At 49.1% G+C, this 23,375-nt stretch overlaps 2 protein-coding genes across 14 annotated transcripts in view; one reads left to right on the top strand and one right to left on the bottom strand.

Moving 5' to 3' along the window:
• Positions 1 to 235: 235 nt before the first annotated feature.
• Positions 236 to 11,183, bottom strand: Retsat (retinol saturase). The gene is made up of 11 exons (XM_006996008.4): positions 10,788 to 11,183; positions 7,849 to 8,031; positions 7,205 to 7,446; positions 6,072 to 6,273; positions 5,082 to 5,279; positions 3,460 to 3,579; positions 2,308 to 2,446; positions 1,908 to 2,017; positions 1,658 to 1,824; positions 1,368 to 1,527; positions 236 to 1,122 (listed from the first exon to the last, which is right to left on the bottom strand). The coding sequence occupies exons 1-11, from the start codon at positions 10,954 to 10,956 to the stop codon at positions 983 to 985; spliced, it is 1,830 nt and encodes a 609-aa protein (XP_006996070.2). The 5' UTR covers positions 10,957 to 11,183; the 3' UTR covers positions 236 to 982.
• Elmod3 (ELMO domain containing 3) overlaps positions 10,515 to 23,375 on the top strand; it is a 35,894-nt gene continuing 23,033 nt past the window's right edge. For 2 of the 13 annotated variants that reach the window (XM_076566950.1, XM_076566961.1), the window contains exons 1-5: positions 11,153 to 11,260; positions 11,966 to 12,094; positions 14,579 to 14,869; positions 20,384 to 20,458; positions 21,436 to 21,505. In XM_076566950.1, the coding sequence (XP_076423065.1) occupies positions 14,816 to 14,869; positions 20,384 to 20,458; positions 21,436 to 21,505 (199 nt within the window). In that variant the 5' untranslated portion in view covers positions 11,153 to 11,260; positions 11,966 to 12,094; positions 14,579 to 14,815. Of the gene's footprint in view, positions 10,680 to 11,132; positions 11,787 to 11,965; positions 12,219 to 13,166; positions 13,341 to 14,537; positions 14,870 to 20,383; positions 20,459 to 21,435; positions 21,506 to 23,375 lie in introns of those variants that run through there. The other 11 variants (XM_076566958.1, XM_076566956.1, XM_042273480.2 and 8 more) reach the window with 11 other exon arrangements.

The following is a 23,375-nucleotide window of genomic DNA, read 5'->3' as shown; positions in this document are numbered from 1 at the left end:
AACACTAGGGTAGGAGCAAAAAACTTCAGGGAGCACTGGACCAACCTACTCCAATAGCCAAGACCCTCAGGGGTCCTGGGAGCCTGACCCTTACTCATTGTTGTGTGGGGAAGGCATGGGGCATTCTTCATCGTGAGACAGTGCAGCCCACACTAGGCCTTAAGTAGAAATGCAAGGTGCAAAGAAGAAGAGTGTCGCAACTACCTCGACCAGCAAGGAGAACGCAACACCGAGCTCTTCTTCAAGCTGTTTATTCAGGCCGTTAACAAGTGTCTTCTCACCCTTGGAGGGGCTCCGTCCCATCCTTACATAGGTCCTGCTCTACCAACCTCCTTATGCCATGTGGGGCTATTGAATTGGTACACATCTGCCTGAGCAAACCATGTCATGATGCCAAGCCAAATATGGAGTTGTTTTTCAGAGAGCACTCACCGTCGGGAGGGTGGAAGGCAGAAGCCAGCGCCATTTTGGGGTGCGGCTGTACGCAGCTCTCCACAGAAGAGCTGCTAGTTTTTAAAGTATTTTACATGGGATTGGATTTCTGTATATTGCATAGAAATTATATATAGTTATACAAATTTGAGATTGAATTTGTTAGAAAATGCTGTACATGTATTTCTAATCTTGTGCAAGATATTGTACCTACACAGTTCATTTAACAGTGTAATGCAGTTTGCTAATCCTTGAGTGATAGTATTACCAACTACTAGGATATAAAGAAAGGAAAGTTAGTAGTTAGACATTACAGTCAGACTTGTAGGAATGTTAGGTGTGTTTACAGGGTCAAGCAGGGATGTATTTTATGCAGCCCACACTAGGCCTTAAGTAGAAGTGCAGGGTGCAAAGGTGAAGAACTCCTTTTTTTTTTTACAGCAGTTACAGAAACAAAGAGGTTTGGGTATGCACAAGGAAGTGGTGCAGGAGGAGGCCACGGGAAAGGCGCTGGGGAAGGGGCCATTGCTCTGGCTTATCTCCGAGTGGACTACTTCTTCTTCCTCTGTGCCCGGACCTTTGAGCCAAGAGCCCGCAGATCTGAGTACAAGTTCCGCTTCAGGATGGCGCTGCTGCACAGCACGGCCCCTTGTAGGGCCCCCATCAGCCCACAGGTGAAGATATCTTGGCCTAGAAGGCAAAAACGGTGACCCATGAAATGTCTACCCACATGAGGATAGAGCAAGGGTCCTTGTGTTCATCCTTCCACATCAAGGCCGCCCACAGAGAAACAGCTTCAGCTCGACCCCAGGACTGTAGTCAGCCAAGGCAGCCCAGCTCCTGGCATGGGAGCTGAAGGGGACAAGGAGTCCTGAGGATGGGGACAGAAGACTGTGCCCAGGAAGCCCAGATTCTAGCAAAGTGAGGCACTGTACCTGTCAGGTAGAGGTTGGGGATGGGGGTTTGGGCTCGTAGGGAAGCCATCGCACGAGGATGCAGACGAGCCAGGTCGTGGTCAGCCCCATAGACAGCACCCCGGGGAGCAGCCAGATAATACTGGTTGGTCAGTGGGGATCCTCCAGTCACACTCTCCACCTAAGGAGGCAAAAAGGCCGGGCAGAGTGAGCAAGGGAATTGCAAGGGCTGCCCCTTCCTTGAGACTTGTTACCTCAGGCTTTATCCCTGAACCCAAGAAAAGACAAAGCACCCTGTATGTTAGCCCTACCTTGTCCTCCAGATGTGGGAACAGTTTCATGACCACGGACATAGAGGCTTCCAGGAAGGCACTTTTGAGCGTCTCATAGTCATCACCCCGCTTGCCCTTTGGCTCTTCCTGCCACTCCTCAAACCACTCAAAGGCCATGGGTACCAGCATAGTCATTGTGGACCGGTCTGCAGGTAGAAGGAAGGCCATGTTACTGCAGCCTGGCCCTCCTTTGCCCCACACCCAACTCCCCCGGGACCTAGAGTCCTACCTGGGAATCGGTCCTCCCAGGTTGGGTCCTTGCTTGATGGGAAGGCAATGAAAATAAGGGGAATGTGTTCTGGAGCCTTTTCCTTGGGCATAGAGACATAGCGTTGCATCCTGTGGATGAGGGGGGGTGTGACTGCCAATCTCTAGGCCACCGCCCTACCCCACCCCTGCCCAAAGCCACCAGCACCACCCAAAAGATGGTTCACTTCCAGGAACTCCCGACTGGGTGAAACAGACGCAGCTTTGGGATAAAAAGCCTTCCCAGGAGTACACGGGGACTGTGCACCTCCTCCCTCAGCACATACCCTCCTGTTTCTACCTAGAACTGGGTCAAGTGTGGAAGCGGGGTCTTGTGGTTAAGGTCCAGTGCCCTCAGTCTTCCCCAACCCCTCCCAGCTTACGCTTTGTCCATGTCTGTGTCAAAATAAATGTAGTAGTTGGTGGACGGAAGCTTCAAGTCCTCCTTGGTGCCTCTCAGGCAGACGAAAACCGAGAACATGCTCATGCCGGGCCGTACCGTTGCCAGCTGCTTCTTCACATCTGGAGAGAAAGCCAGTGAGGACTGCAGAAGCGCTGGCCAGACCGCTGCTCCCTGCCAGGACAGCCTCCGGATGTTCCCTTTTCTGATCTGCAGCTTGCTGCTCAGCGGCCGGCTAGGGTCGAGACCTAGCCATTTGTACAGCTATTTCTCCAGGGCCCTGCTCTCTGTCTCCTCCTGACCATGTCAGACAGCCTCAGACTCTTTCCACCTCTGCTCTGTGCACCTTTAGACATAGGTACTGGCTCCCAGCACAGCTAACTCACAGCACCTCTGGACAATCAGGCTGTCTCCATCCTCTTCTTTAGATGTTTAGATTTTTCTTTTTCTTTTTTTTTTTTTAATTGTAGGTGTGCATGGATAAGTGCATGTCTGGATATGCAGGGTGAAGTCAGAAGACAACTTGGTTATCTTCTTCCACTCTGAGGATCTAACTCAAATTACCAGACTTAGCAGCAAATACTTTTTTACCCTTTGAACCATCTCAGTGGCCCTTGTTTTGTTTGTTGAGGCAGGGTCTCATGGAGCCAAGGATGACCTTGAATTTCCTATCTTCCTGCCTCTACCTTCAGGGTGCTGGGATTACAGCCAAATCCACCACTGCTGTCTTGCCTGGTTCTGGGGATCAAACCCAGGGCTTGATGCATGCTAGGCAAGCACTCTCCTGAACTGAATTTCATCCCCAGCCCTCTTCCGCCCTTTAAGTGAGTCCCTTTCTGTTAAAGTCCCAGTTTCTCAGGCAAAGGAAGGCAAATATACAGGCTTTGGTTTCTCAGCCTGAAGTATAGAGTCCAGACATTTGCATCTGACAGAACAGGGCCCTCAGAGCTCTGCCGTTGCCTCTGTGAAGGGCCTCTTCCCCTGTGTGGTCCTGGGTTCCCCAAATGTAAATGTTATGGTGCTGGTAACACAGACCAGAGATAGACAGTCAGAGGGGTGCTCATGAAGAGTTATAACCCAGGCTGGGTTATAAGCTCCACAGATGAAATGTCAGTTCGGAAGACCAGCCTCTTACCTGGAAGACCGTGGACACTCTCCGGCAGTAAGTGCTGGTAGGTGTTGAACAGTCCTGCACTGGAGATGACAATTGGGCAGTGGATGTTCACCAGCTCGTGTCCCTTCTTCACGCTGACACCTGCAGGCACCAGAAGTTGGCTGAGCTGGTGGGAGTTCAAGAAGAAAAGGGCCTATACCCTTCTCCAGATCTCTCTTAAGTGTGGCGGGATATATATTGTGGGATCATACTGTGAGGCCCGAGTTTGCATCTGCATTAATTACATAAAATCAACCTTGGGTCAGGAGGCTGAGTTAGCCACTAGCTGACAGAAAGTAATCACAGAGAGTCACAGGGTGTCTGTAAGAGGATAAAGGCAGGGGAAGTAGGAGGAGGGGCTTAGTGTAGCGAGGGTTCTTTTGTTTTGGCAGAGCAGAAGAATGTTCTCTTTTGTGGAGATGCCAGCAAAGAGAGAAGGTCGGCTAGCTGCTCCTCAACCTCTCTGAGCTTACCCCAGCCTTTGACCCCCGAGTCTCACTGGTAAGTAGAACGATACAGACTTAGGTAAACGCTGTATTTGGATGCTGCCAGAGAAGAGGGCCAGTAACTGCGGAGCCACGTTTGCTGGCTAAAACAGCAGCAGATTAAAGCGCAGCCTCTGTGCCGATGGAAAAACACTTAAGGGCTGGGGATGTAGCTCAGTAGTATAGCCCTTATCTAGCATGTGTGAGAACCTAGGTCCAGTGCACCCCTACCCCACAAAACAAATAAAATCCAGGAAAGCCTCAAATACATTTCTCTCAAGGCTACAGTTGTAGCCATGGCATGGTGACATATGCCTGTAATCCTAGCATTTAGGAGGTAGAAGCAGGACAATCAGGAGTTCTAAGGACAGCCTCAGCTAGCTAGTGAATCCGAGGCTAGCCTGGACCACATGAGACCCTGCCTCAAAAGATGAGTTCTGTCTATAGGCACACTATCCAGATGTCTCCTAGGGCAGACCCTACTTTCTCAGCCCTGGAAGTTCCTCAGCAAAGCGGGCCTGGGCTCAGCTGCGTCTGTGCTTGCCTTTTCCTCCAGCTCTTCCCGCCCACCCCTATGGACTTGCTTATCTCTAGCCATGCCTTGCCGTCCAAGAACACTGGTTCTAAGGAGTCCCAGGCCCTCCTTCACTGCTGCCAAGTTCTATGTCCACAATCCTCCCCAGATGACTCAACCTTCAGGAAACACCACAGTTTCTGTGATCTGCTGTGGCCTGTGTGTCCAGCGTCATCTCTGGCCCTTCTCATATAACCATTATGCCAAACCTGATCTTTTGTAAAAATTGTATTTTTCTTCTTTTATTTTGTGTGGGGGTGAGGTGCTGCAGTCCACATGAGCTCAGAGGACAGGTTGCAGGGTCAGTTCCCTCCTTCCAACATGTAGACTGTAGGAATCAAACTGAGGTCATCAGGTCTAGTGGCTGGGACATTATCCACTGAGCTATCTCTGCAGCCTAGACTCCAGCCTCTTAGCCTGCATGAACAGGCTGGCTCATCTATAGGGAGACCCCAAGTCTCCTTCACCCTGGCCCACAGCACAGGAACACCCCCCCCGCCGGCCCCCCCCCCCCCCCCCCCCCCGGCTCAGTGCAGCTCTCTTACCACAGGCTCGCCCATCAGAGTCCAGCAGCACACTCTGTACAGTGGCATGGGTGAGGACTGCACCCCCGGCCCGCTGAATCACGGGGATGATATGGAAGGCAATCTCACTGGAACCTCCTCGGGGGTAATATGCCCCTTGTAGGTAGTGGTCAACCAGCAGAGCATGCAAGGAAAAGGTCGTGTGGCTGGGGGTTACTCCTACAGAAGGAAGGAAGAAGGAAAGAAAAGGTGAGCAGGCAAAAACAGTCACTTGGCGCCATGCAGGAAGAAACAGGGCTTCCTGTGAAGGGTCACATGAGTCCAATCCAGGATCCAAATGCTCCCGAAGGCCCAGGGAAAATAGCAAGTTTATTGGGAATATAAATAATACTCCCCGAAAACCACTACCCTGCCAAGACCAAGGAAGTCACTAACACTGTTGGCTAAAGAGAAAAATCGCCCTGGAGCAGTGTGACAGTACATGCCTACAATCTCAACACTCAAAAGCTAAAACGGAAGGAAGGATCAAAGCCAGACTCGGCTACAGAGAGTTCCAGACCAGCCTGAACAAAGTCCGAACCTGTCTCAGAGGAGTGAGGGATGTGGGGGAGAAAATGTACTGGGGATGTAGCTCAATTAGCAGGATGCATGCAGGAAGGTCTGATTTGATCTCCAGCACCACATAAACCAGGCATAGTGGCAAATACCTAAAATCCTAGCACTAGCAAGGTGGAGGCAGAAGGATCAGGAATTTAAGGGCATTCTTGACTACAAGAATGCAAAGCTTGCCCAGAAGACAAAAAGAAAAAAGAAAAGGGAGAAGAAAAATCTAGAAAGTAGAAGAAAAAAGAATTTCTACCAGAGTCCAGCAGGGGTCAGACTTCTCAGCCCTTATCTTCAAACTCCAGCAGACCTTAGTCTACCCTGGCTTGTCAGCTAGGCAGATGGGAAAGAAAGACCAAACGTTGGGAGGGCAGCAGCTTAGAAGAGCCTGGGCCAGTAGCCACCCACCGTAAGTGGGGAAGATGTAGCTGAGAACAGCCCGGAGCTCGGGGGAAGCCCCGAGCTGCTGCAGGACCTCGGCCAGGCTCTGAGTAGATGCTCGGCAGAAGGGGGAGAATCGAGTCAGCAGCCCAAGCTTGTGGAGGAGCTGGGTCAAGGTCAACGGGAGGTACTTCAGCAGGATGGCGTGGAAGACTCCGCGGGACACCACCTGGGGAAGAACGGGCCGAGTGAGTCTTTGAACCGCTGGAGCCCGGGCACCACGCCAGCAGCCAGCACTGACTGCAGGCCCAGCCACACCTACTCGTGTCTGAATTTCTGGACCTAAAAAAATTGAAGCTGGGCAGACATGGTGGCTCAGGCTTGTGATCCCAACAGCTGAGACGCTAAGGCAGGAGGGCTGCCATGAGTTCAAGGGCAACCAGAGCCACACACTGACACCCAAGCCAGGACTACATAGCAAGACTGTCTCCCTCACCATAAAACAGTAACAGCAAATAAATGGACCCTAAATTTTTCTCATTCTTCACACTAAAATGAAACTATATTTGCTCTTCCATTTCTTGGTCAAAAAAAAAAAATGGTTTTTCATATGGAGTCCCATATATATCCCAGTGACCTTGAACTCCTAATCCTCCTGCTTCTGCCTCCTGAGGACTAGGATTACAGGATACACCACCAGGCCCAGTTTAAGGGGTGCTTGGGATCTACTTCAGAGTTCTGTACATGCTAATAAGCATGAGCCATTTCCAGCCCTCAAATTCCTTTCAAACACCCTGGTCCATGTGTGATTGATAGCATGCACCCAGCAGAGGCAGGGGGATCTCTCTAAGTTCCAGGCCAGTCAGGGCTACATTGTGAGAATCTGTCTCAAAAATCACAAAACAAAGAGTCTGGTTCATCTCAAGACTCCCTCAAAGCCTGACTTCCCAGGGGTACCATCTAGAGGTCAGAGTGAGGGTAGCAGCTGAAGAGTCTGGCAGGGTGCAGGCGTATACAAGTGTACACTAGATTCAAGACAGACGTGACTAGTCCTGCCTGCCTGCCTCCCCAACTCAGTCCCTCCCAACCAGTTACTTCACCAATGAAAAAGTCAGTCTTATTGGAAATAAACTGGGGATGCTGATCATGGCGCACGCTACCTTGACTAGCTCCATGTACTTGTCAATGACAGCTTCTTCCTTGGGGAACTTCTCCTTAAGGCCCTGGATGTATTCTTTCCTCCCAGTGTACATGGGAAACTCCTTTCGGCCATCAGGCCCTTCTAGTATCATAATGTCAAAAGGGGAGTCCATGGGGACCCAGTCCAGCTGCCCTTCAGTGATCTGGTCCAAGATAAAACGGCCAATGTTGCCTTCCTGCATTTTCCCAATATAATGGATTCCTGTGGGGAGGTGGAAAGAAAAGGAGGCACAGAGATAAGGGGATCGGGCCCTGGAAATGTGCCCAGTAAGGAAGAGGTCATCACCCTGGAAATATGCCCAGTAAGGAAGAGGTCATCCCCCTGGAAATGTGCCCAGTAAGGAAGAGGTTTCCCTGCCTGGCCAAGTTTATGCCCAGAGAGGGCTGCCCACCCTTTCTATAGGAATGTGCCAGAACATATACCACCCAATGCTTGCCAGGCCAGACAGAAATGGAGATGCCCAGAAAGAAGTTGGGACATCCAAAACATAGAGGTGCCCCCCATATTACCCTATTGTGTGTGTCCCATATCACTCCACAGTGCCCATTCCTAGCCTTCGAAAGACAGAGCCATGATCCCAACCCTTTTCCAAATAAGCCTTACCAGTGTCAAATTCAAGGCCATTTTCCCCGAAGGTATGGCAGCAGCCTCCTGCCTTGTTATGTTGCTCCAGTACAAGGACTCTTTTGCCAGCTTTGGCCAGAATCGCAGCTGAGGCCAGCCCCCCAATGCCACTGCCAATCACCACGGCATCCAGCTTCTCTGGTACTCGATTGACTGAGAACGCTGTAGAAGGGAGGAGACAGAGAGTGGGCTTGTCAAATGAGAACAGGAAAGCAGAGATGTCAGAGAAGCTGGAGGGGACTTCTCTAGCTTGTACTGTGTAAGAAATCTCTAAGGCAAGCTGGGCATGGTGGTGCACTCCTGTGATCCCAGCACTTGGAAGGTGGATTAGGAGTTCAAGGTCATCCTTAGTTATACAGCTGAACTGGAGGTCAGCCTGGGCTCATGAGACATAGTCTCAAAACAGGACAGACCCGTCTAGGGCAGTTCAGCACAGAATTCTTGATTAAGATGTCTCAAAACACTTTATCAGGGAATACACAGGACCCGGCAGGCAAAATAAACAGTGATGAGCTGGGTCTTAACCCATACTATGTACTTGGGGATTTTCATACCTTTCGAAGAAAGTAGAAGTCAGCTAACTACTGTAGAACAAAACCGGAAAGAAAACGACGTGTGTGTGTGTGTGTGTGTGTGTGTGTGTGTGTGTGTGTGTGTGTGTGCGCGCGCGTGCGCGCGCTGCTGGTGGCTCAGGGAACTGAGTTTCTTTGGAAGAGGCAAGGTCTATGAATGCCAGTGGAGGTGGAGCAGGCAGAGCTGCTCAGAGCTGTTATTCTGAGAAGCCACACGGCACCAGCCACAAAAGGAGGACCGCTGGTGTGGCAGGACACCTGAGAGAACCAAACTGGGAAGTACACCCAACACAAGACTTGGTTTTTGTTGTCTTCTCCTGTTCTCTTCTTTCATTTCCCCCATTTATTTACTTTCCTTGATTTGGGTGTTTTGGAGACAGGGTTTCACTGTGTAGCCCTAATTGGCCTGGAATTCCCTATGTAGAGATCCACCTGCCTCTTCTCCTCAGCACTGGGATTACAGGAATGTGCCACTATGTCCAGCAAAACCTGTTCATTAAAAAATCACTGCCCCATTACAATTGCAAAAAAAATAAAAAATTAAAAAAAAAAGATAGAAAAAAGTCAGGCTGAATAGATGGCTCAGCCATTAAAAGCAACTGATGCTCTTCCAGAAGACTCGGGTTCAATTCCCAGCACCCACATTGCAACTCAAAACTGTCTGTAACTCTAGTTCCAGGGGATCCAACACCTTCACACCAATGTTCATAAAATTAAAAAAATGTTTTTGGCTTTTTCGAGACAGGGATTCTCTGTGTAGCCTTGGCTGTCCTCGAACTCACTCTGTAGACCAGGCTGGCAGAGATCCGCCTGCCTCTGCCTCCCAAGTGCTGGAATTAAAGATATGCACTGCCACCACCATGATAAATTAAATAAACTTTTAAAAATAAAAAAGTCCTCTCAGTGTTAAAAAAAAAAAAAATCACTACCCAAGGCCAGGTATAGGGGCTCACAGCTTTAGACCTAGCACACAGGAGGCAGAGGAAGAAGAATCTCAGTGAATTCAAGGCCAGCCTGGTCTATATAGCAAGTTCCAAGACAGCCAGAACTACAGAGAGACACTGTCTCAAAAAAAAAAAAAATCACTGCTCAAGCCATGGTGGTTTATATCTGTAATCCCACTGTCTGTAATCTTGCTGATGGCAAGAGAATCACTGTGAGTTTGAGGTACGCTTGGCTAACATAACAAGTTCTAAGGTAGCCTGGAATACAAGTATAAGATCTTCACCCCTCCCCAAATACACAAACAGTAACAATAAAATAACTGGGTATGGTATGCCTTAGGAAGTAGACACACAAGGACCAGGAGTTCAAGGTCAGTCCCCAGTAGTGAGTTGAGGCTGGCTTAGGCTAAAATTTACAAGCAAGAGGCCCCTGGAGGTCAAACGAGATCCTTGTTTGTTTTTTGAAGGTTTTACATTTGAGAGTTTTGGTTGTTTTGGTGTTTGTAGAGACAGGTCTCACTGTATAGTCCATGCTGGAATTAAAAAGTTATACCACTTTTCCCAGCTGCAACATTTCCTTAAAACCTTGATGGCCAGGCATGTTGATGCATGCTTGTGATCCCATTATCCTGTAGGCAAAAGCCAAAGGACTGCCCCGAGCCTGACCCTGGGCTTCGTAGTGAGTTTGAAGCCAGCTCTGGTGCAAAAGGTAGACCTGTATCAAAAAACACACAAAAACCAAAAACCTTGGAAGCAACTCTACACTTTTTTTTTTTTTTTTTTGAGGGGCGGGTTTCGAGACAGGGTTTCTCTGTGTAGCTTTGAGCCTTTCCTGCATCTCGCTTTGTAGACCACAACTGGCCTCGAACTCACAGAGATCCGCCTGCCTCTGCCTCCCGAGTGCTAGGATTAAAGGCGTGCGCCACCATCGCTGGTTGACTGGAGAGTAAGATTCTTAATCCGAAGCAGTAGTGAAACCCTGAAGTTTTATAGTCAAGTTTCAATCCTATTAACTGAGACTACTACCCTTTTCCTGTCAAGCCGCTTGCTGGGAAAATTTTCTGTGCTGCTCTCCAAAACCCCCGAGCTTACACAGGAGCATAGGAAAAAGTTGGTTCTAGAACCAAGTAGGGGAAAGGTCTCTTATTTTGTGTGAGCTGTTAGCGGAACAGATTCCAACCGGACGAGCTGGGACTAGGCTGTGCCAACATCTTGGCGTGGCAAGGGTAATTAATGCCTTGCACCCAAACCTTCAGGAGCAAAGAACACTGAGATGTGGAGCCTCCGTGTGCAAGTGAGTTTTCCCAATACTTTTTTTTTTAATGGGCAGACAGAGGTCCGTGCCCTGCGTGAGCAGAAGGCCTGAGAGCAGTCCTGGAACCCACAGTCACCCCCAGCTGACCTTGTTTGAGAACCTTCTTCCTGGCCGCCTTGTCGGTCACCAGGGGTTCAAGTGGCCGCTTGACATCCTGGGCGAAGGGGTTCGGGGAGCTTCCGCCGAAGAAACCCACGTAAACTCTGAGGAGGACAGCCAGCAGCAGCGCGGCCAGCAGCACTACGGCGACCCACATCTCGCTTCCTGGGCTCGGAAGAATGCGTCCTTTCCGTCTGAGCTGGGTTTTTATGACTGAAGCTCCGCCCCACTAGTTTGTTGTTGGAAGAACACCAAAGGAGGGTCCAGGAACTTTGACCAATGCCCTCGCAAAACGGATGAAGTTTGTCCATCCTGGCCCTTCATATGACGTTTGAGGCACGGGATTTCCATTGCCTGCTGGGAAATGTAGTTCTAGCACGGGGCAGGAGGCGCTGTGCGCCTGCGCGATGAGGCCCCGCAGGGGATGTGGGATCCCTACCGGAACGCTGGGGACGCGTCCGGTGAGCCAGGGCTGGGGTGAGGGAGATGAGGGTGAAGGGGACGATGTGGGATGGAAATGGTCGCCGCGGGGACACACAAGGCTGAAAGTTGCAAGTCTGAGAGAGATCCCGCCTGGGAGGCAGAGAAGACCTGGGTCCTGGTGCCAGTTCTGCGATGGATTCGCTGAAACCTCGGAGGCAATTCATTGCTTTCCTCCACTTTCCCCTTACAAGCAATGAGAAAGTTTCTGTCCTCAAGTCCCCACAGCCTCCGCCTGTCTGGGTTTTATTGATGAATTGAGACTCCTGTTGAGAACTGCGCAGGCGCTCTCCTGATTCTGTCTGTCACTGCCCCAGGGCTGGCAGCCGAATGAACACTGGTCCCTGAAGTTGCCCCTAGCTGGATCCCCTAATCTCAATCACTCTCTAGGAGCCTCAAAGTACAGAGCCACCTAGGAAGAAGCCTCAAGAAAGACCGTCAAGGATCATCATACCAATGTGTGCATTTCCTTTTAAGGATAAACCAGCTTCTAAATCACCTCTTTAGGTTAGCTCCAGCGGACAGTCTAGATATTCTACCCTCTTAACGTTGCCCTTTGAAGAAAGTAGGTCTGAAATAAGTACTTGACTTGAGACTGATTGTTTTTTATAGGAAGTTCATTTCCTCAAATACCAACTATCAGGAAGAGTGACTTCATAACTTTGAGTATTTTGTCCCTTTTACAGATCCCAGCAGGGCTCCAGTCGACTGTGTAAAGCAAGTCATGCTTCTGTGCTACTTGGTTTGTTTCCCACACAGTAAGAGGAAAGCCTTCCTGAGACTGCCGCTGCCCTACCTACCTGTTACTCCGCCAGGTTAGCTGATGTGTGTGTTTCATCCTGTGCTGGCTGTCATCCGGGCCAAGATGGGAGGAAAGGAAAAGAGAGGTAGATGCTGAGGTTCCAGAGAGAGAGAGAGCTAGTTCCTGGGGTGCTACAGGTAAAGGATTACCACATCCTTCCTAGATCACAGAGAGTCAGGTGTCCAGCCCAAAAGTTAACAATGATCCCAGTGTGTTACTGACAGCCAGTCCTTGGAGAATATAGATCATATTCCCCCAGTCGATCTAGCGCTGACCCTGGAGATCCTGCCTTAGCCCTTTGAGCCTGTGAGGTGTGATTTGTCAATTGTGTGAAAACCCCCCACCCACATTTTCTTTCCCTACGTATTAAGAGTGGAACCTAGTGTCCTGCCACTGCACGCCAATGCCAGCCTTTCCACCTGACTCTTCGGTGTGTGGGTGTGAGTATGCGTGCCCATGCAGAAACAGGAAGGCCAGAGGAGGACTGCCAGGTGCCCTGTGCTATGCCTTCAACCTTTGAAGTTGGGGCTCTGCTGGAACGAGGCCGAGCAACGGCAGTCATTTTATCTTCATCCCCCTTAATGCTAGGGAGCCAGGCTCGGGTCCTTCCCCTGAAGCAAGCTCTCTTACCTACTGAGCCGTCTCCCCAGTCCCTTGTCTGGTTCTGTATTAGTTGTATGTAGTCGGAGGTGAGTGGAGTGCCATGTGCCATGGTGCGTGTGTGGAGGTCGGAAGACAACTTGGTTCTCTTCTTCTACCGGGTGGGTCCCTCTGGGGATTGAACCCAGGTCACCAAACTTGCTGGCAAGCACTCTACCCACTGAGACACTTCACCTGCCCTTATTTTGTTTTTTATTGAGACAAAGTCTTGCTATGTAGCCTCAGCTGGCCTGGAACTCTAGGTAGATCAGGCTGCCCTCAAACTTACAGTGATCCTCCTGCCTCTGCCTCCAGGGGCATACACTACCATATTGAGAATGATCTCTGATCTTCTTTTTCCTGCTTGCTTTCTCTTTTCTTTTCTTTTCTTTTCTTTTCTTTCCTTTCCTTTTCTTTTCTTTTTTCTTTTCTTTTCTTTTCTTCAGTGTTGGGAGTTGGACCCAGGACCTCACACATGATAAGCAATAGCTTTACTTCTGATCTATATCCCAGGCATTATGGTTTTATCTTGAGCCCCACACATCAATCCCTGCCACTAAGATCTTGGAAACTCTTGTCCATGAGAAGACTGTCTCTGCTTGACACAAACATCTGATGTGGTAGGCATCCATGATGTCTAGTTCCCTCATGATTAAGATATGATCTTTGCCCCGCCCTAGTCCTGAGGCAGACATGAGAGTAGGGCTAGACTTCTGAGCTTTTCCACAGCGTTGTGTCCCAGCCCTTGAGAAGCAGAAGCAGGCCTCAGCGACATAGCAAGTATGAGGCCAGACTGAACTACATCTGTATCCTGTTCTGTATATCTATATCCCTATCTCAGAGGTGGGGAGGGCTCATCAGTTAAGAACATTTGTTGCCCTTGCAGAGGAACAGGATTTGGCTCTCAGCACCTACATGGCAGCTTACAACAATCTGTAACTCCAGCTCCAGGGGATCTAACGTACATGTACAGGACATCTGTACATACATGGCAGACACACACACACACATCCACATGAATAAAAATAATATCTTTTTAACTGGGTGTGGTAGTGTGGGAGCACATACTTGTAATCCAAGCATTAGAACAGTGGAGACAGGCAGATCTCTAAAGCTCATTGGCCGGCGAGCCCAGCCTGCTTATTGGGTTCCAGGCAAATGAGAGATCCTGTCTCAAAAAACTAAGGTGACAGGACCCTGAGGAACAACAGCTGAGGTTGTCCTCTTAACTCTCACACAAACAGATGTACACCTACACACACAGGAACGTGCATGTGTGTGCACACACATAAGTTGAGCTGGAGATGTAGCTCAGTGGTAGAACATTCCCCTAACATGTATGAAGACCTAAATTTGATCCCCAGCGCCACAACTACACACACGTACACACACACACAGACTCACACACAGAGAGTTGACCATTTTGGTTTGGCAAGTTTAGGATATCATGCATTTTGAGTTTTTCTATCACTCTAAGAAGCAGGTTCAGCATCATAAGCCTCAGAGCTCCACCTGTGTCTAAGATCTGAACAAAGCCAAAGCTCTTCAGTAAAGTGCAACCACCACTTAGCCTCACCCCTATAAGCCAGCTAGGTCTCAGTGACATCATGGCCAGAAACAGACCCCATACTTAGAATAGACACTGACAGTCCACCCCTGCTCCCCAGTACCCTGTATGGCCCATCTGATCCTGTGGTGTGGGCAGTAAACAGTAGACATCTGGCTAAGCATCTTGTTTATTTAGAATAGATTCACAGTTGATGGAAGATTTTTAAAGTCCTTTCCCCCTCGAATAGAGGCGTAACTGATGAAGCCAGTTTTTTCTTCTCCCACCCTCCCCCCATCTCTGTTTTTCCAGAGTGAGGCTTCACGGTCCCCAGGGGCTCCTTTCAAGACTCACAGAATCCTGCACCTTGGTGATGGCACAAAGGGACTGTTTTCTTACTTGTAGTCTGAATGACTGCCAAAAAGGAAGGCGAAGATAGAGAGAGCACTTGGGCCTGCAGCTCTCCTGGTAGCTTTGGACCTCAGACCATCGTATCATACCCTTCCAGAGCCCGAGGACAAGGCTCATCGGAACCAGTGATCTGGGGTCATGAATGAACAATCTTGCTCTTTCGGGACGGAGAGCGAATTCCGAGATGGACAGGTGAGTACTCCTACTTGGAAAAGAAGGTGCTGTTTGGGCGCTCTACTGTTCATGAGCCAGAGAATGTGGGGTTCTAGAAATATTTAGGGAAAATGATGGTATATCTTCGTTCTAGGAGAGAGTGGACTGAAGGTGTAAGTTCGGCAGGACAGCACTTGCCTAGTGTGCCCACAGCTATAGTTCCATTCCCTGGATCAGACAGACAGACAGACAGGCAGGCAGAGACAGAAGATGCTAAGCCATCCTGGGGGACAGCTGTGAACTTAACACTCGGGAGGTAGAGACAAAAGGATCAGGAATTCTAGGTCATCCTCAGGTACATCTGAGTTCAAGGTCAGCCTGGGCTACAGAGACCCTGTCTGAAAAACAGAAGATTCTGTCTAGCTGTAGGTGGTAGCTTGTTTTCTGGGTGACTCAGAGAACCTTGTTTCCTTTTGCCTGGGTTGGGGGAGGTGGATGGTGTCTGAAATTCCCTAAGAAATCACTATTGCTTGGACTCATATCAGTTAACTTACTATTTTCTCCCCTGTCGATCATTGGCTTTGGCTGACTGTCTTACTTAGCTTTTATTTGTTTGTTTGTTTGTTTTATGTGCATTGGTGTTTTGCCTGCATGAATGTCTGTGTGTCAGATCTTGGAATTACAGACAGTTGTGAGCTATCATGAGGGTGCTGGGAACTGAACCTGAGTCCTCTGGAAAAGCAGTCGGTGCTGTTAATTGCTGAGCCCTCTATTCAGCCCCCTTACTTAGTTGCTTTTTTTTTTTTTTTTTTTATTGCTGTGATAAACACCATGACCAAAAGCAACTTGGGGAGGAAAGTTTTATTTCATCTTACAGCCCATCCTTGAGGGAAGTCAGGGAAGAAACCTGGGGGCAGGAACAGAACCGTGGAGGAACACTGCTCACTGACTTGCTCCTCAGGCTCGCATTCAGTCCAATTTCTCATACCTCCCAGGACCACCTGACCAGGCATGGCACTGCCCACAGTGGCTGGGCCCTCCCGCATCAGTTGTTAGTCAAGAAAATACCAGTCAGGAAGAGTGGCACACATGTTTAATCCCAGCACTCAGGAGGCAGAGACAGGCCAATCTCTGTGAGTTCAAAGTCACCTGGGTCTGCATAGTGAATTCCAGACCAGCCGGGGATACAAAGTGAGACCTGTCTCAAAGCAGCAACAAAAACAACTTGTCCAAAGGCCAGTACAACAGAAGCATTTTCTCAGGGGAGTCCTCTTTCCCCCGATGACACCTGTTTTGTGTCAAGTTGACAGAAACATAAGCATAAACTGACCCCCTCGGGCCTCCTGGATCCACCCAGTCACAGTGTGTGTCCATGTGAGCCTGACCGCTCACCTACTTTCTGAACCTCCCCCTCTGACTTCCTGGCCAGAAATGAGGTTCAGGGGCCAGAATAGAGACAAAGCATTTGCTGAGCTCTCCAGGGAGATCTCCTCATTCTCAGAAGAGGACAGACTGTTCTTCCAAAGGGAAGTCTCTGGAAGGGGCTGAAATGTAGACAGGGAAGAGTGAAGTGAATCTGGTTTTTTTATATATATATAACACCAGGAATCACCAAATATTGAGAGAGAATTTCAATAAAAAATTATAGACAGATTTTGTGTTTTGTACTAGGTTGATGGTTGTGGAAAACATCAAAGACGTACAAGAGAAGGTCTTCTGGAGCCTTTTGCAGGGAGACTTGGGTTACATGCAGGGGTGTCCTAAGACTTAAAGAGCAGGCTTAGAGAGATGGCTCCATGGGGAACAACACTCGCTACTCCTCCAGAGGACCCACGTCAGGTAGCTCCTAGCCACCTATACCTACAGCTCCAGGGGATCCGTGTCCTGTCCGGCTTCGGCAGGCAGCTCCATACACATGACATGCACTCGCACAGATGCACACACTTAATTTTAAACAATAAAAATAGAACTGGGTGTGGTGACCACCCCTTTAGTCCCAGCACTTGGGAGGCAGAGTCAGGGGGATCTCTGTGAGTTGGAGGGCCAGCCTGAGCTACTAATTAAGTTCCATGCCAGCCAGAGCAGCGTAATCAGATCCTGTCTCAAAATAAAATAAGGGGCTGGGGAGATGGCTCAGTGGTTAAGAGCACTGGCTGCCCTTGCAGAGGCTCCAGATTCAGTGCCTGTACCACATGATGATGGGTTGTAACCATCTGCAGTTCCAGTTCCAGGGGACCTGATGCCTTCTGGCCTCTACAGGTACCAGGGATGTGTGATGTGCACAGGCGTACATGCAGGCAGAACACTCATACTCATACACACAATTTTTCAAGAAAGGGTTTCTCTGGGTAGCCTCAGCTGTCTTCGAACTCATTCTGTAGAGCAGGCTGGCCTCAAACTCATAGAGTCCACCTGCCTCTGCCTCCTGAGTGCTGGGATAAAAGGCATGTGCCACGACTACCCAGCTGTACTTTTGTGGGTTTTTTGTTTTGTTTTGCTTTTTCAAGACAGAGTTTCTCTGTGTAACTTTGGAGCCTGTCCTGGAGCTTGCACTGTAGGCCAGGCTGGCCTTGAACTCACAAAGCTCCGCCTGCCTCTGCCTCCCGAGTGCTGGGATTAAAGTTGTGTGCCATACTGCCCAGCAACCCTACATTCTTTAAGAAGACATTTACAGCATTAGAACATTTTTCTTGCAATTTTCTCTTTTTTATAACTTGATTGTGTGGTTCTTGAGTGTGAATTTTATAGATGACAGTATCTGTTGCGAGGTCAAAAGGTTAGATACGCTTGCATCTGGTGAATTGTAACCCTTGACCCTCTAGTCAAAAAAAAAAAAAATTTTAATCACTTTTTTTGACCTTTGATAACCTAACAACTGAAACATTATCTCAGAATAATTCATACACCATTTATTCATATGTACCTGCCAGTCTAACAGAAAGTCCAAGAATCCAGCAGTTGTTTAGTCCCTGAGGCTGGATGTCTCAGCTGGACTTCAGTCTACACCAGAATCCCGAGAAAGTGGGTCAAATGTCAGTGAAGGGGTGGACTTGCCAACCAGGGCAAGGGCCAGCGGGCGGGCGAAGCCCAAGCTTCCTTCTTCCTGTCCTTGATGTAGGCTGCCAGCAGCAGGTGTGGGCCAGATTTAGTGGGTCTTCCCCCTTCAGATGATCCAGTCAAGAAAACGCCCTCAGGTGTAGCTAGCATCTTAGATTGTAGTTAATTCCAGATGTGGTCAAGTTGACAACCAAGAATAGTCTTCCATCTGTGTGTTTTTAAAGATGCTTGGGGCTGGAGGGATGGCTCAGCGGTTGAGAGTACTTACTGCACTTCAGAGGGCCTGGGTTCAGTTCCCAGCACCCAGGTCAGAGGGCTCGTAACCGAAGGATCTGAGCCCTCTCCTTGCCTCACCGAGGACCTGCCTACACATGGCAGACTCTCAGATACATAGAAAGACACACACACACACACAGCCCGGGAGATGGCTCGGTGGGTAAGACACCTGGTGTGCGGCATGAGGATGTGAACTGGGACCCCCGGAACCCCTGGAACCAGATGCGGTGGCCTGTGCCTGTGACCCCAATGGAGAGATGGGAGGTAGACGTGGAATCCCCTCAAGGGCCCGGCTAGCCTGGCACACCAGCAGGGAAGAAGAGACCCTGCTTCAAAGCAAGGTGGGAGGTGAGGACAGATGCTTTAGGTTGGGTTCTGACTGTGCGCATACACACACCTCACACCAGATTATTCAAACTAATAGTTCCTCTTGTGTAAATCATGCATTTTCTACTGGGTTTAGTTTTGCAGTGTGTGTGTGTGTGTGTGTGTGTGTGTGTGTGTGTGTGTGTGTGTGTGTATGTATACTCCAGTCTTGTTTTGTAGTCTAGGCTAGTCTCCAAAGTGACATCCTCCTGCCTCCACCTCCTGTGTGCTGGGATTGTAAGGCTGTACTACCACTGTCGGCTTGTTTTATTTGTTTGGTCTGTGGATATGGTTGAGTGGTTGGTTTGAGACAGTCTCCCGTGTATGTTTAAAAATTTATTTTTATTAATTCTTTAAGAATTTTGACCGGGCAGTGGTGGTACAAGCCTTTAATCCCAGCACTCGGGAGGCAGAGGCAGGTGGATCTCTGTGAGTTCGAGGCCAGCCTGGTCTACAGAGCGAGATCCAGGACAGGCACCAAAGCTACACAGAGAAACCCTGTCTCGGAAAAAAAAAAAAAAAGAATTTTGTATGTGTATACAATATATACATTTGATCATATTTGCCCCCTACTTCTGCCCCTAACTCTCCCCAGAGCCACTCCAACGCCTCCCAAATTAATGACCTCCCCTTAATTTAAAAAAAAAAAAACCTCAAGTCAGGTTTGTTCTGCTCAGGTGCTTGTGGGTGTGGAGGGAACCCCTGGGCAATGGGACCTTCCAGGCCCCACATTTAGAGAAAACTGACTCTCCCTCCCTGTCACATGCTTGCTTGCTTGCTTGCTTGCTTTCTTTCTTTCTTTCTTTCTTTCTTTCTTTCTTTCTTTCTTTCTTTCTTTCTTTCTTTCTCTCTCTCTCTCTCTCTCTCTCTCTCTCTCTCTCTTTCTTTCTTCCTTTCTTTTTATTTATTTATTTATTTTTTTTGGTTTTTTCGAGACAGGGTTTCTCTGTGTAGCTTTGGCACCTTTCCTGGAACTCACTCTGTAGACCAGGCTGGCCTCAGACTCACAGAGATCCGCCTGCCTCTGCCTCTCGAGTGCTGGGATTTAAGGCATGCGCCATCACCGCCTAGCTGTTTTGTTGTTTTTTTTTAAACACTATTAGGGGAAAGGTTTGCTGAATGAAAGGGCTGGGCAAAGTGCCTAAATGAACTTCGCCGACACAAGTCCCAAGACTTGTAACAATAGAGAAACCGACATAAGATTTCTCAGGGGCTGGTGAGATGGCTCAGCAGTAAAGGTGCTTGCGGCCAAGCCTAATGAACTGAGTTCAATTCCCCAGACTCACATGGTAGAAGGAGAGACCTGACCCCTACAAATTGCCCTCTGACTCGCACACGCATACCGTGGCACAGTGTCCCCCATACATACATATATACAAGCATATATACATATATATACATAAAGTGATTTCTTTAATAACATTAAGTAATCCCTTTATAGTTTTTCCCTCCCTTCTTCTACCCTCTATCCTCCCTTCCTTTCTCTTGTGGTGGTACCCTAGTCTATTCATGCTACACAGTGCTGTACCAGCTAGCTACGTGCTTATCTTAAGATCATATAATCCCAGTATCTCAAGGAAAAGCCTGCACCACCACCCCCTCTGTGGGAGTTGAGGGTTGAGATAGCCTCTTCTGTAGCACAGGCTGGCCTCAGATATCTTGATCCTCCTACCTCTGCCTCCCAAGGACACCATCATGCCTAGTGGTTTGTCTTTATAGTATTGTGTCTGATTTCTCTAAGTTCATTTCTCTGTGATTCTAGGAAAAGACGAGAAATTTAAACTATGGTCTGAGGGAGATTGCTGCAGGAAGTTGACCCTGGTCTGTCTGTCTGTCTGTCTGTCTGTCTTGCAGGTGGAAAGTGTCTCTGCTGGGCACTCTTCATTGTACCCGGACAATGGTGCACTCATGGCTTTCAGAGGAATTCCTGTACGTATCACCCCCTCTTCAGCGCCTCTCCTGCCAACATAAGCTTTAGGGTGCTGGGGACACCGGAGGGCAGAGACTCCAGGGGTTCACATCTGGGAAAGCACACACCCGCCACACAAGTCTGCCTGATAAGCTCCTGCCACCCAGAGGGTGAGCATAGAGTGCACGGGGATACCAAGGGCACACCACAGTCTCAGAGGATTGTGGGCATTTGTGTCTACTTATCGCTCAACAAGGGCAGTCCTTTGTCCCGCACGTTAAAGACCTGCAACTTCACAGTCAAGGTCTTCCAGGAGCTCCACTTTAAGAATAACTTTTAGGCTGGAGGAGGTGGTGTAGGCCTGTAAGTCCCAGCATTTGAGAGTCTGAGGCAGGAAGACAAGAGTTCAAGGCCCGCCTGTACTACATAGCTATACTCTGTCTTGAACAAAAACAGGGTTGAATTTGGAACTGGGGTGTAGCTTGGTGTAGAATGAGTGCTTAGCATGCACTAGGCTCTGCGTTCAATCCCCAGCATTCGCTCATGTGAGTGAGTGTACACACACAATTAGGATCGAGGAAATAGTCTGTAAAGTGGTTGTCTTGCCCACATGAGGACCTGGGCTTGATCCCCAGGATGCACATCAAGGCCAGGCATGGTGGCTTGTGCTCCTGATCCTAGTGCCATGGAGGCAGAGGCAGGAGGATCTTGGGGTTCACTGGGCAGCTAGTCTAGCCAAAGCAGGGAGCCCCAGGTACTAGAGAGACCCTGTTACAAAAAGCAAAGGGGAAGTCTCCTGAGAAACAACACCCAAGATTGACTTGTGGCCTACATGAGTGTGCCACATATCCACACACATTTTTAATCAGCCCATCAGAGCAGACTGTATTTTTCCAGCCCCTAATTTCCAGGGTATTTTACACACAGTGGGTGGGAAGAGTTGTGTGTGGGGAGACAGAGAGGCTACCCTCACTCGAAAGGTCACCTGCCTCTACAGATCTCAGAGCTGAAGAACCATGGCTTTCTCCAGGCCCTGACCACAGAAACCAATGGATGGCAGCCAGGTGGTAAGAACTCTGAGGGCCCTTAGGGTTTGAGTGGGACCCAGGTCAGAGCTGCAGAATTTTGTATGTGTCATTCCCCAACAAAAATTAGAAGCGACGCTGGGTTAGGAGCCGGTTTATTTGGTAGTGGTTTGCTGTGTGCTTCTGGGCAAGTCATGTAATAATGTCTGTTTACAGTGAAAAAATTTTAAATTACATTTATTTGTTTATTGGGGGGGGGATGCGGGCCCAAGGATGACTTGAGGGTGTCGGTTCCCTTTTTCCACCATTTGGATTCCAGGGATGAACTCAGGTCACCCGCCTTGGAGGCACTGAGCCATCTCCCCACCCAGCAGTGGAAATGTAAACAACGCTCATCCTCAAGGACAGTCTGAAATGATGCAGTATGGGGCCAGGCATGGTGGGGCACGCCTTTAATGCCAGCACTCAGGAGGCAGAGGCAGGTGGAGCTCTGTGAGTTCTTGGCCAGCCTGGTCTACAAAACAAGTTCCAGGACAGCCATGACTGTTACACAGAGAAACCCTTTCTCGATACACCTCTTCCAACAAAAGTAATGCTCTTGGCTGATTTCCATTTACAGGATGACTAAATCAGTGCTAGTTGATGGATAAATAAGAGATGCAAAATAAAGAATTCAATTAAGTAATAAAAGAAAAAAAAGAGAAAAATGTGAACTGCATGAGTTATCCTAAAGATATTTGCTTCGCACGCACGCACGCACGCACGCACTCCCTCCTGTGGGTTCCTATGTCAGGATCATCTTCAGAGCCAGGAGGGTTGGCCTGGCTGCCAGCAGACAGCGACCGTGTGTACATGGTTTGGCTGTCTCTCTCCAGATTTTAGGCACCAGCTGGATAAGGCTAGCTGAGCTCTTGAACCTTGGGTTGCGTAACTGTTGTAATGGCCAATTCCCTTGCCCTCTGGCCAAGGTTTCTTCTGCTCCTGACTCACAGATGTGGTCAGATTGCTTGTAGGTGAGGGAGCATGGGGTGAGAGATTAATGATAAAGATGCTTGGATGTCGGGGTCGAAGGCTGGAAGGCTGTGTTCAGCCCCCCCCGCCCCGACTTTTCCTATGTTCCACACTCCTCACTTGTTTTTGTTTTCTGGTTTTTGAGACAAGGTCTTGTGTAGCCCTGTCTGTCCTAGAGCTCGCCCAGTAGATCAAATTGGCCTCGAACCTGCTGTGATCCCCTTGCCTCTGCCTCCCTAGTGCTGGGATTATAGGAGTACATCACCTGGCTCACACACTCTTTTTTAAAGAATTGTTTTTTATGCGTGTGTGTGTGTGTGTGTGTGTGTGTGTCTGTCTGTCTGTCTGTCTGTCTGTGTGTTACTGGGTGCCTGTGGAGGCCAGAAGAGGGTGTTGAATGCCTCGAAGCTAGAGTTACTGTCAGCTGTGAGCTCCCAGTATGGGTGCTGAGAACTATGGGGTTCCTTTGGAAGAGCCACAAGTGCTCTTGACTGCTGAGCCATCTCTCCAGCCTGGCCTCTCTTGGAGGGTCACTGAGGACCAAACCCATGGCCTTCCGCTTGCTAGGCAGATGCTCTGAGCCAGATCCCCAACCCTCATTCGTCTCTTTGTTCAGCCCCTTTGCCCTTCATTTTTATCTTTATCCGTAGTCTTGAATGCTAAAGGTTGAACTTCATTTTCTGTACTCGTGCAAGACCTAGTCCTGTGGACATTGTATAGCTCAGTCATTCTGAGTCTCCGTGTCTGCCACCCCAAGGCTGGTCCATTCCTTAGGACCCTGCATCACTTCCCCTGATCCCACTAACCTGCTGGCCTTAACCGTGGCTGTGTCAATAACAATAGTGAACATTTGTTAAACTCTTACCTCTAGGCTGCATACCCATGTAAAACGTTGGAGAGT

The sequence above is a fragment of the Peromyscus maniculatus genome, chromosome 3, assembly GCF_049852395.1.
Source record: "Peromyscus maniculatus bairdii isolate BWxNUB_F1_BW_parent chromosome 3, HU_Pman_BW_mat_3.1, whole genome shotgun sequence".
Lineage (NCBI taxonomy): Eukaryota > Metazoa > Chordata > Mammalia > Rodentia > Cricetidae > Peromyscus > Peromyscus maniculatus.
The sequence above is the reverse complement of the archived record's forward strand: the minus strand, read 5'-3'. Positions and strand labels throughout refer to the sequence as shown.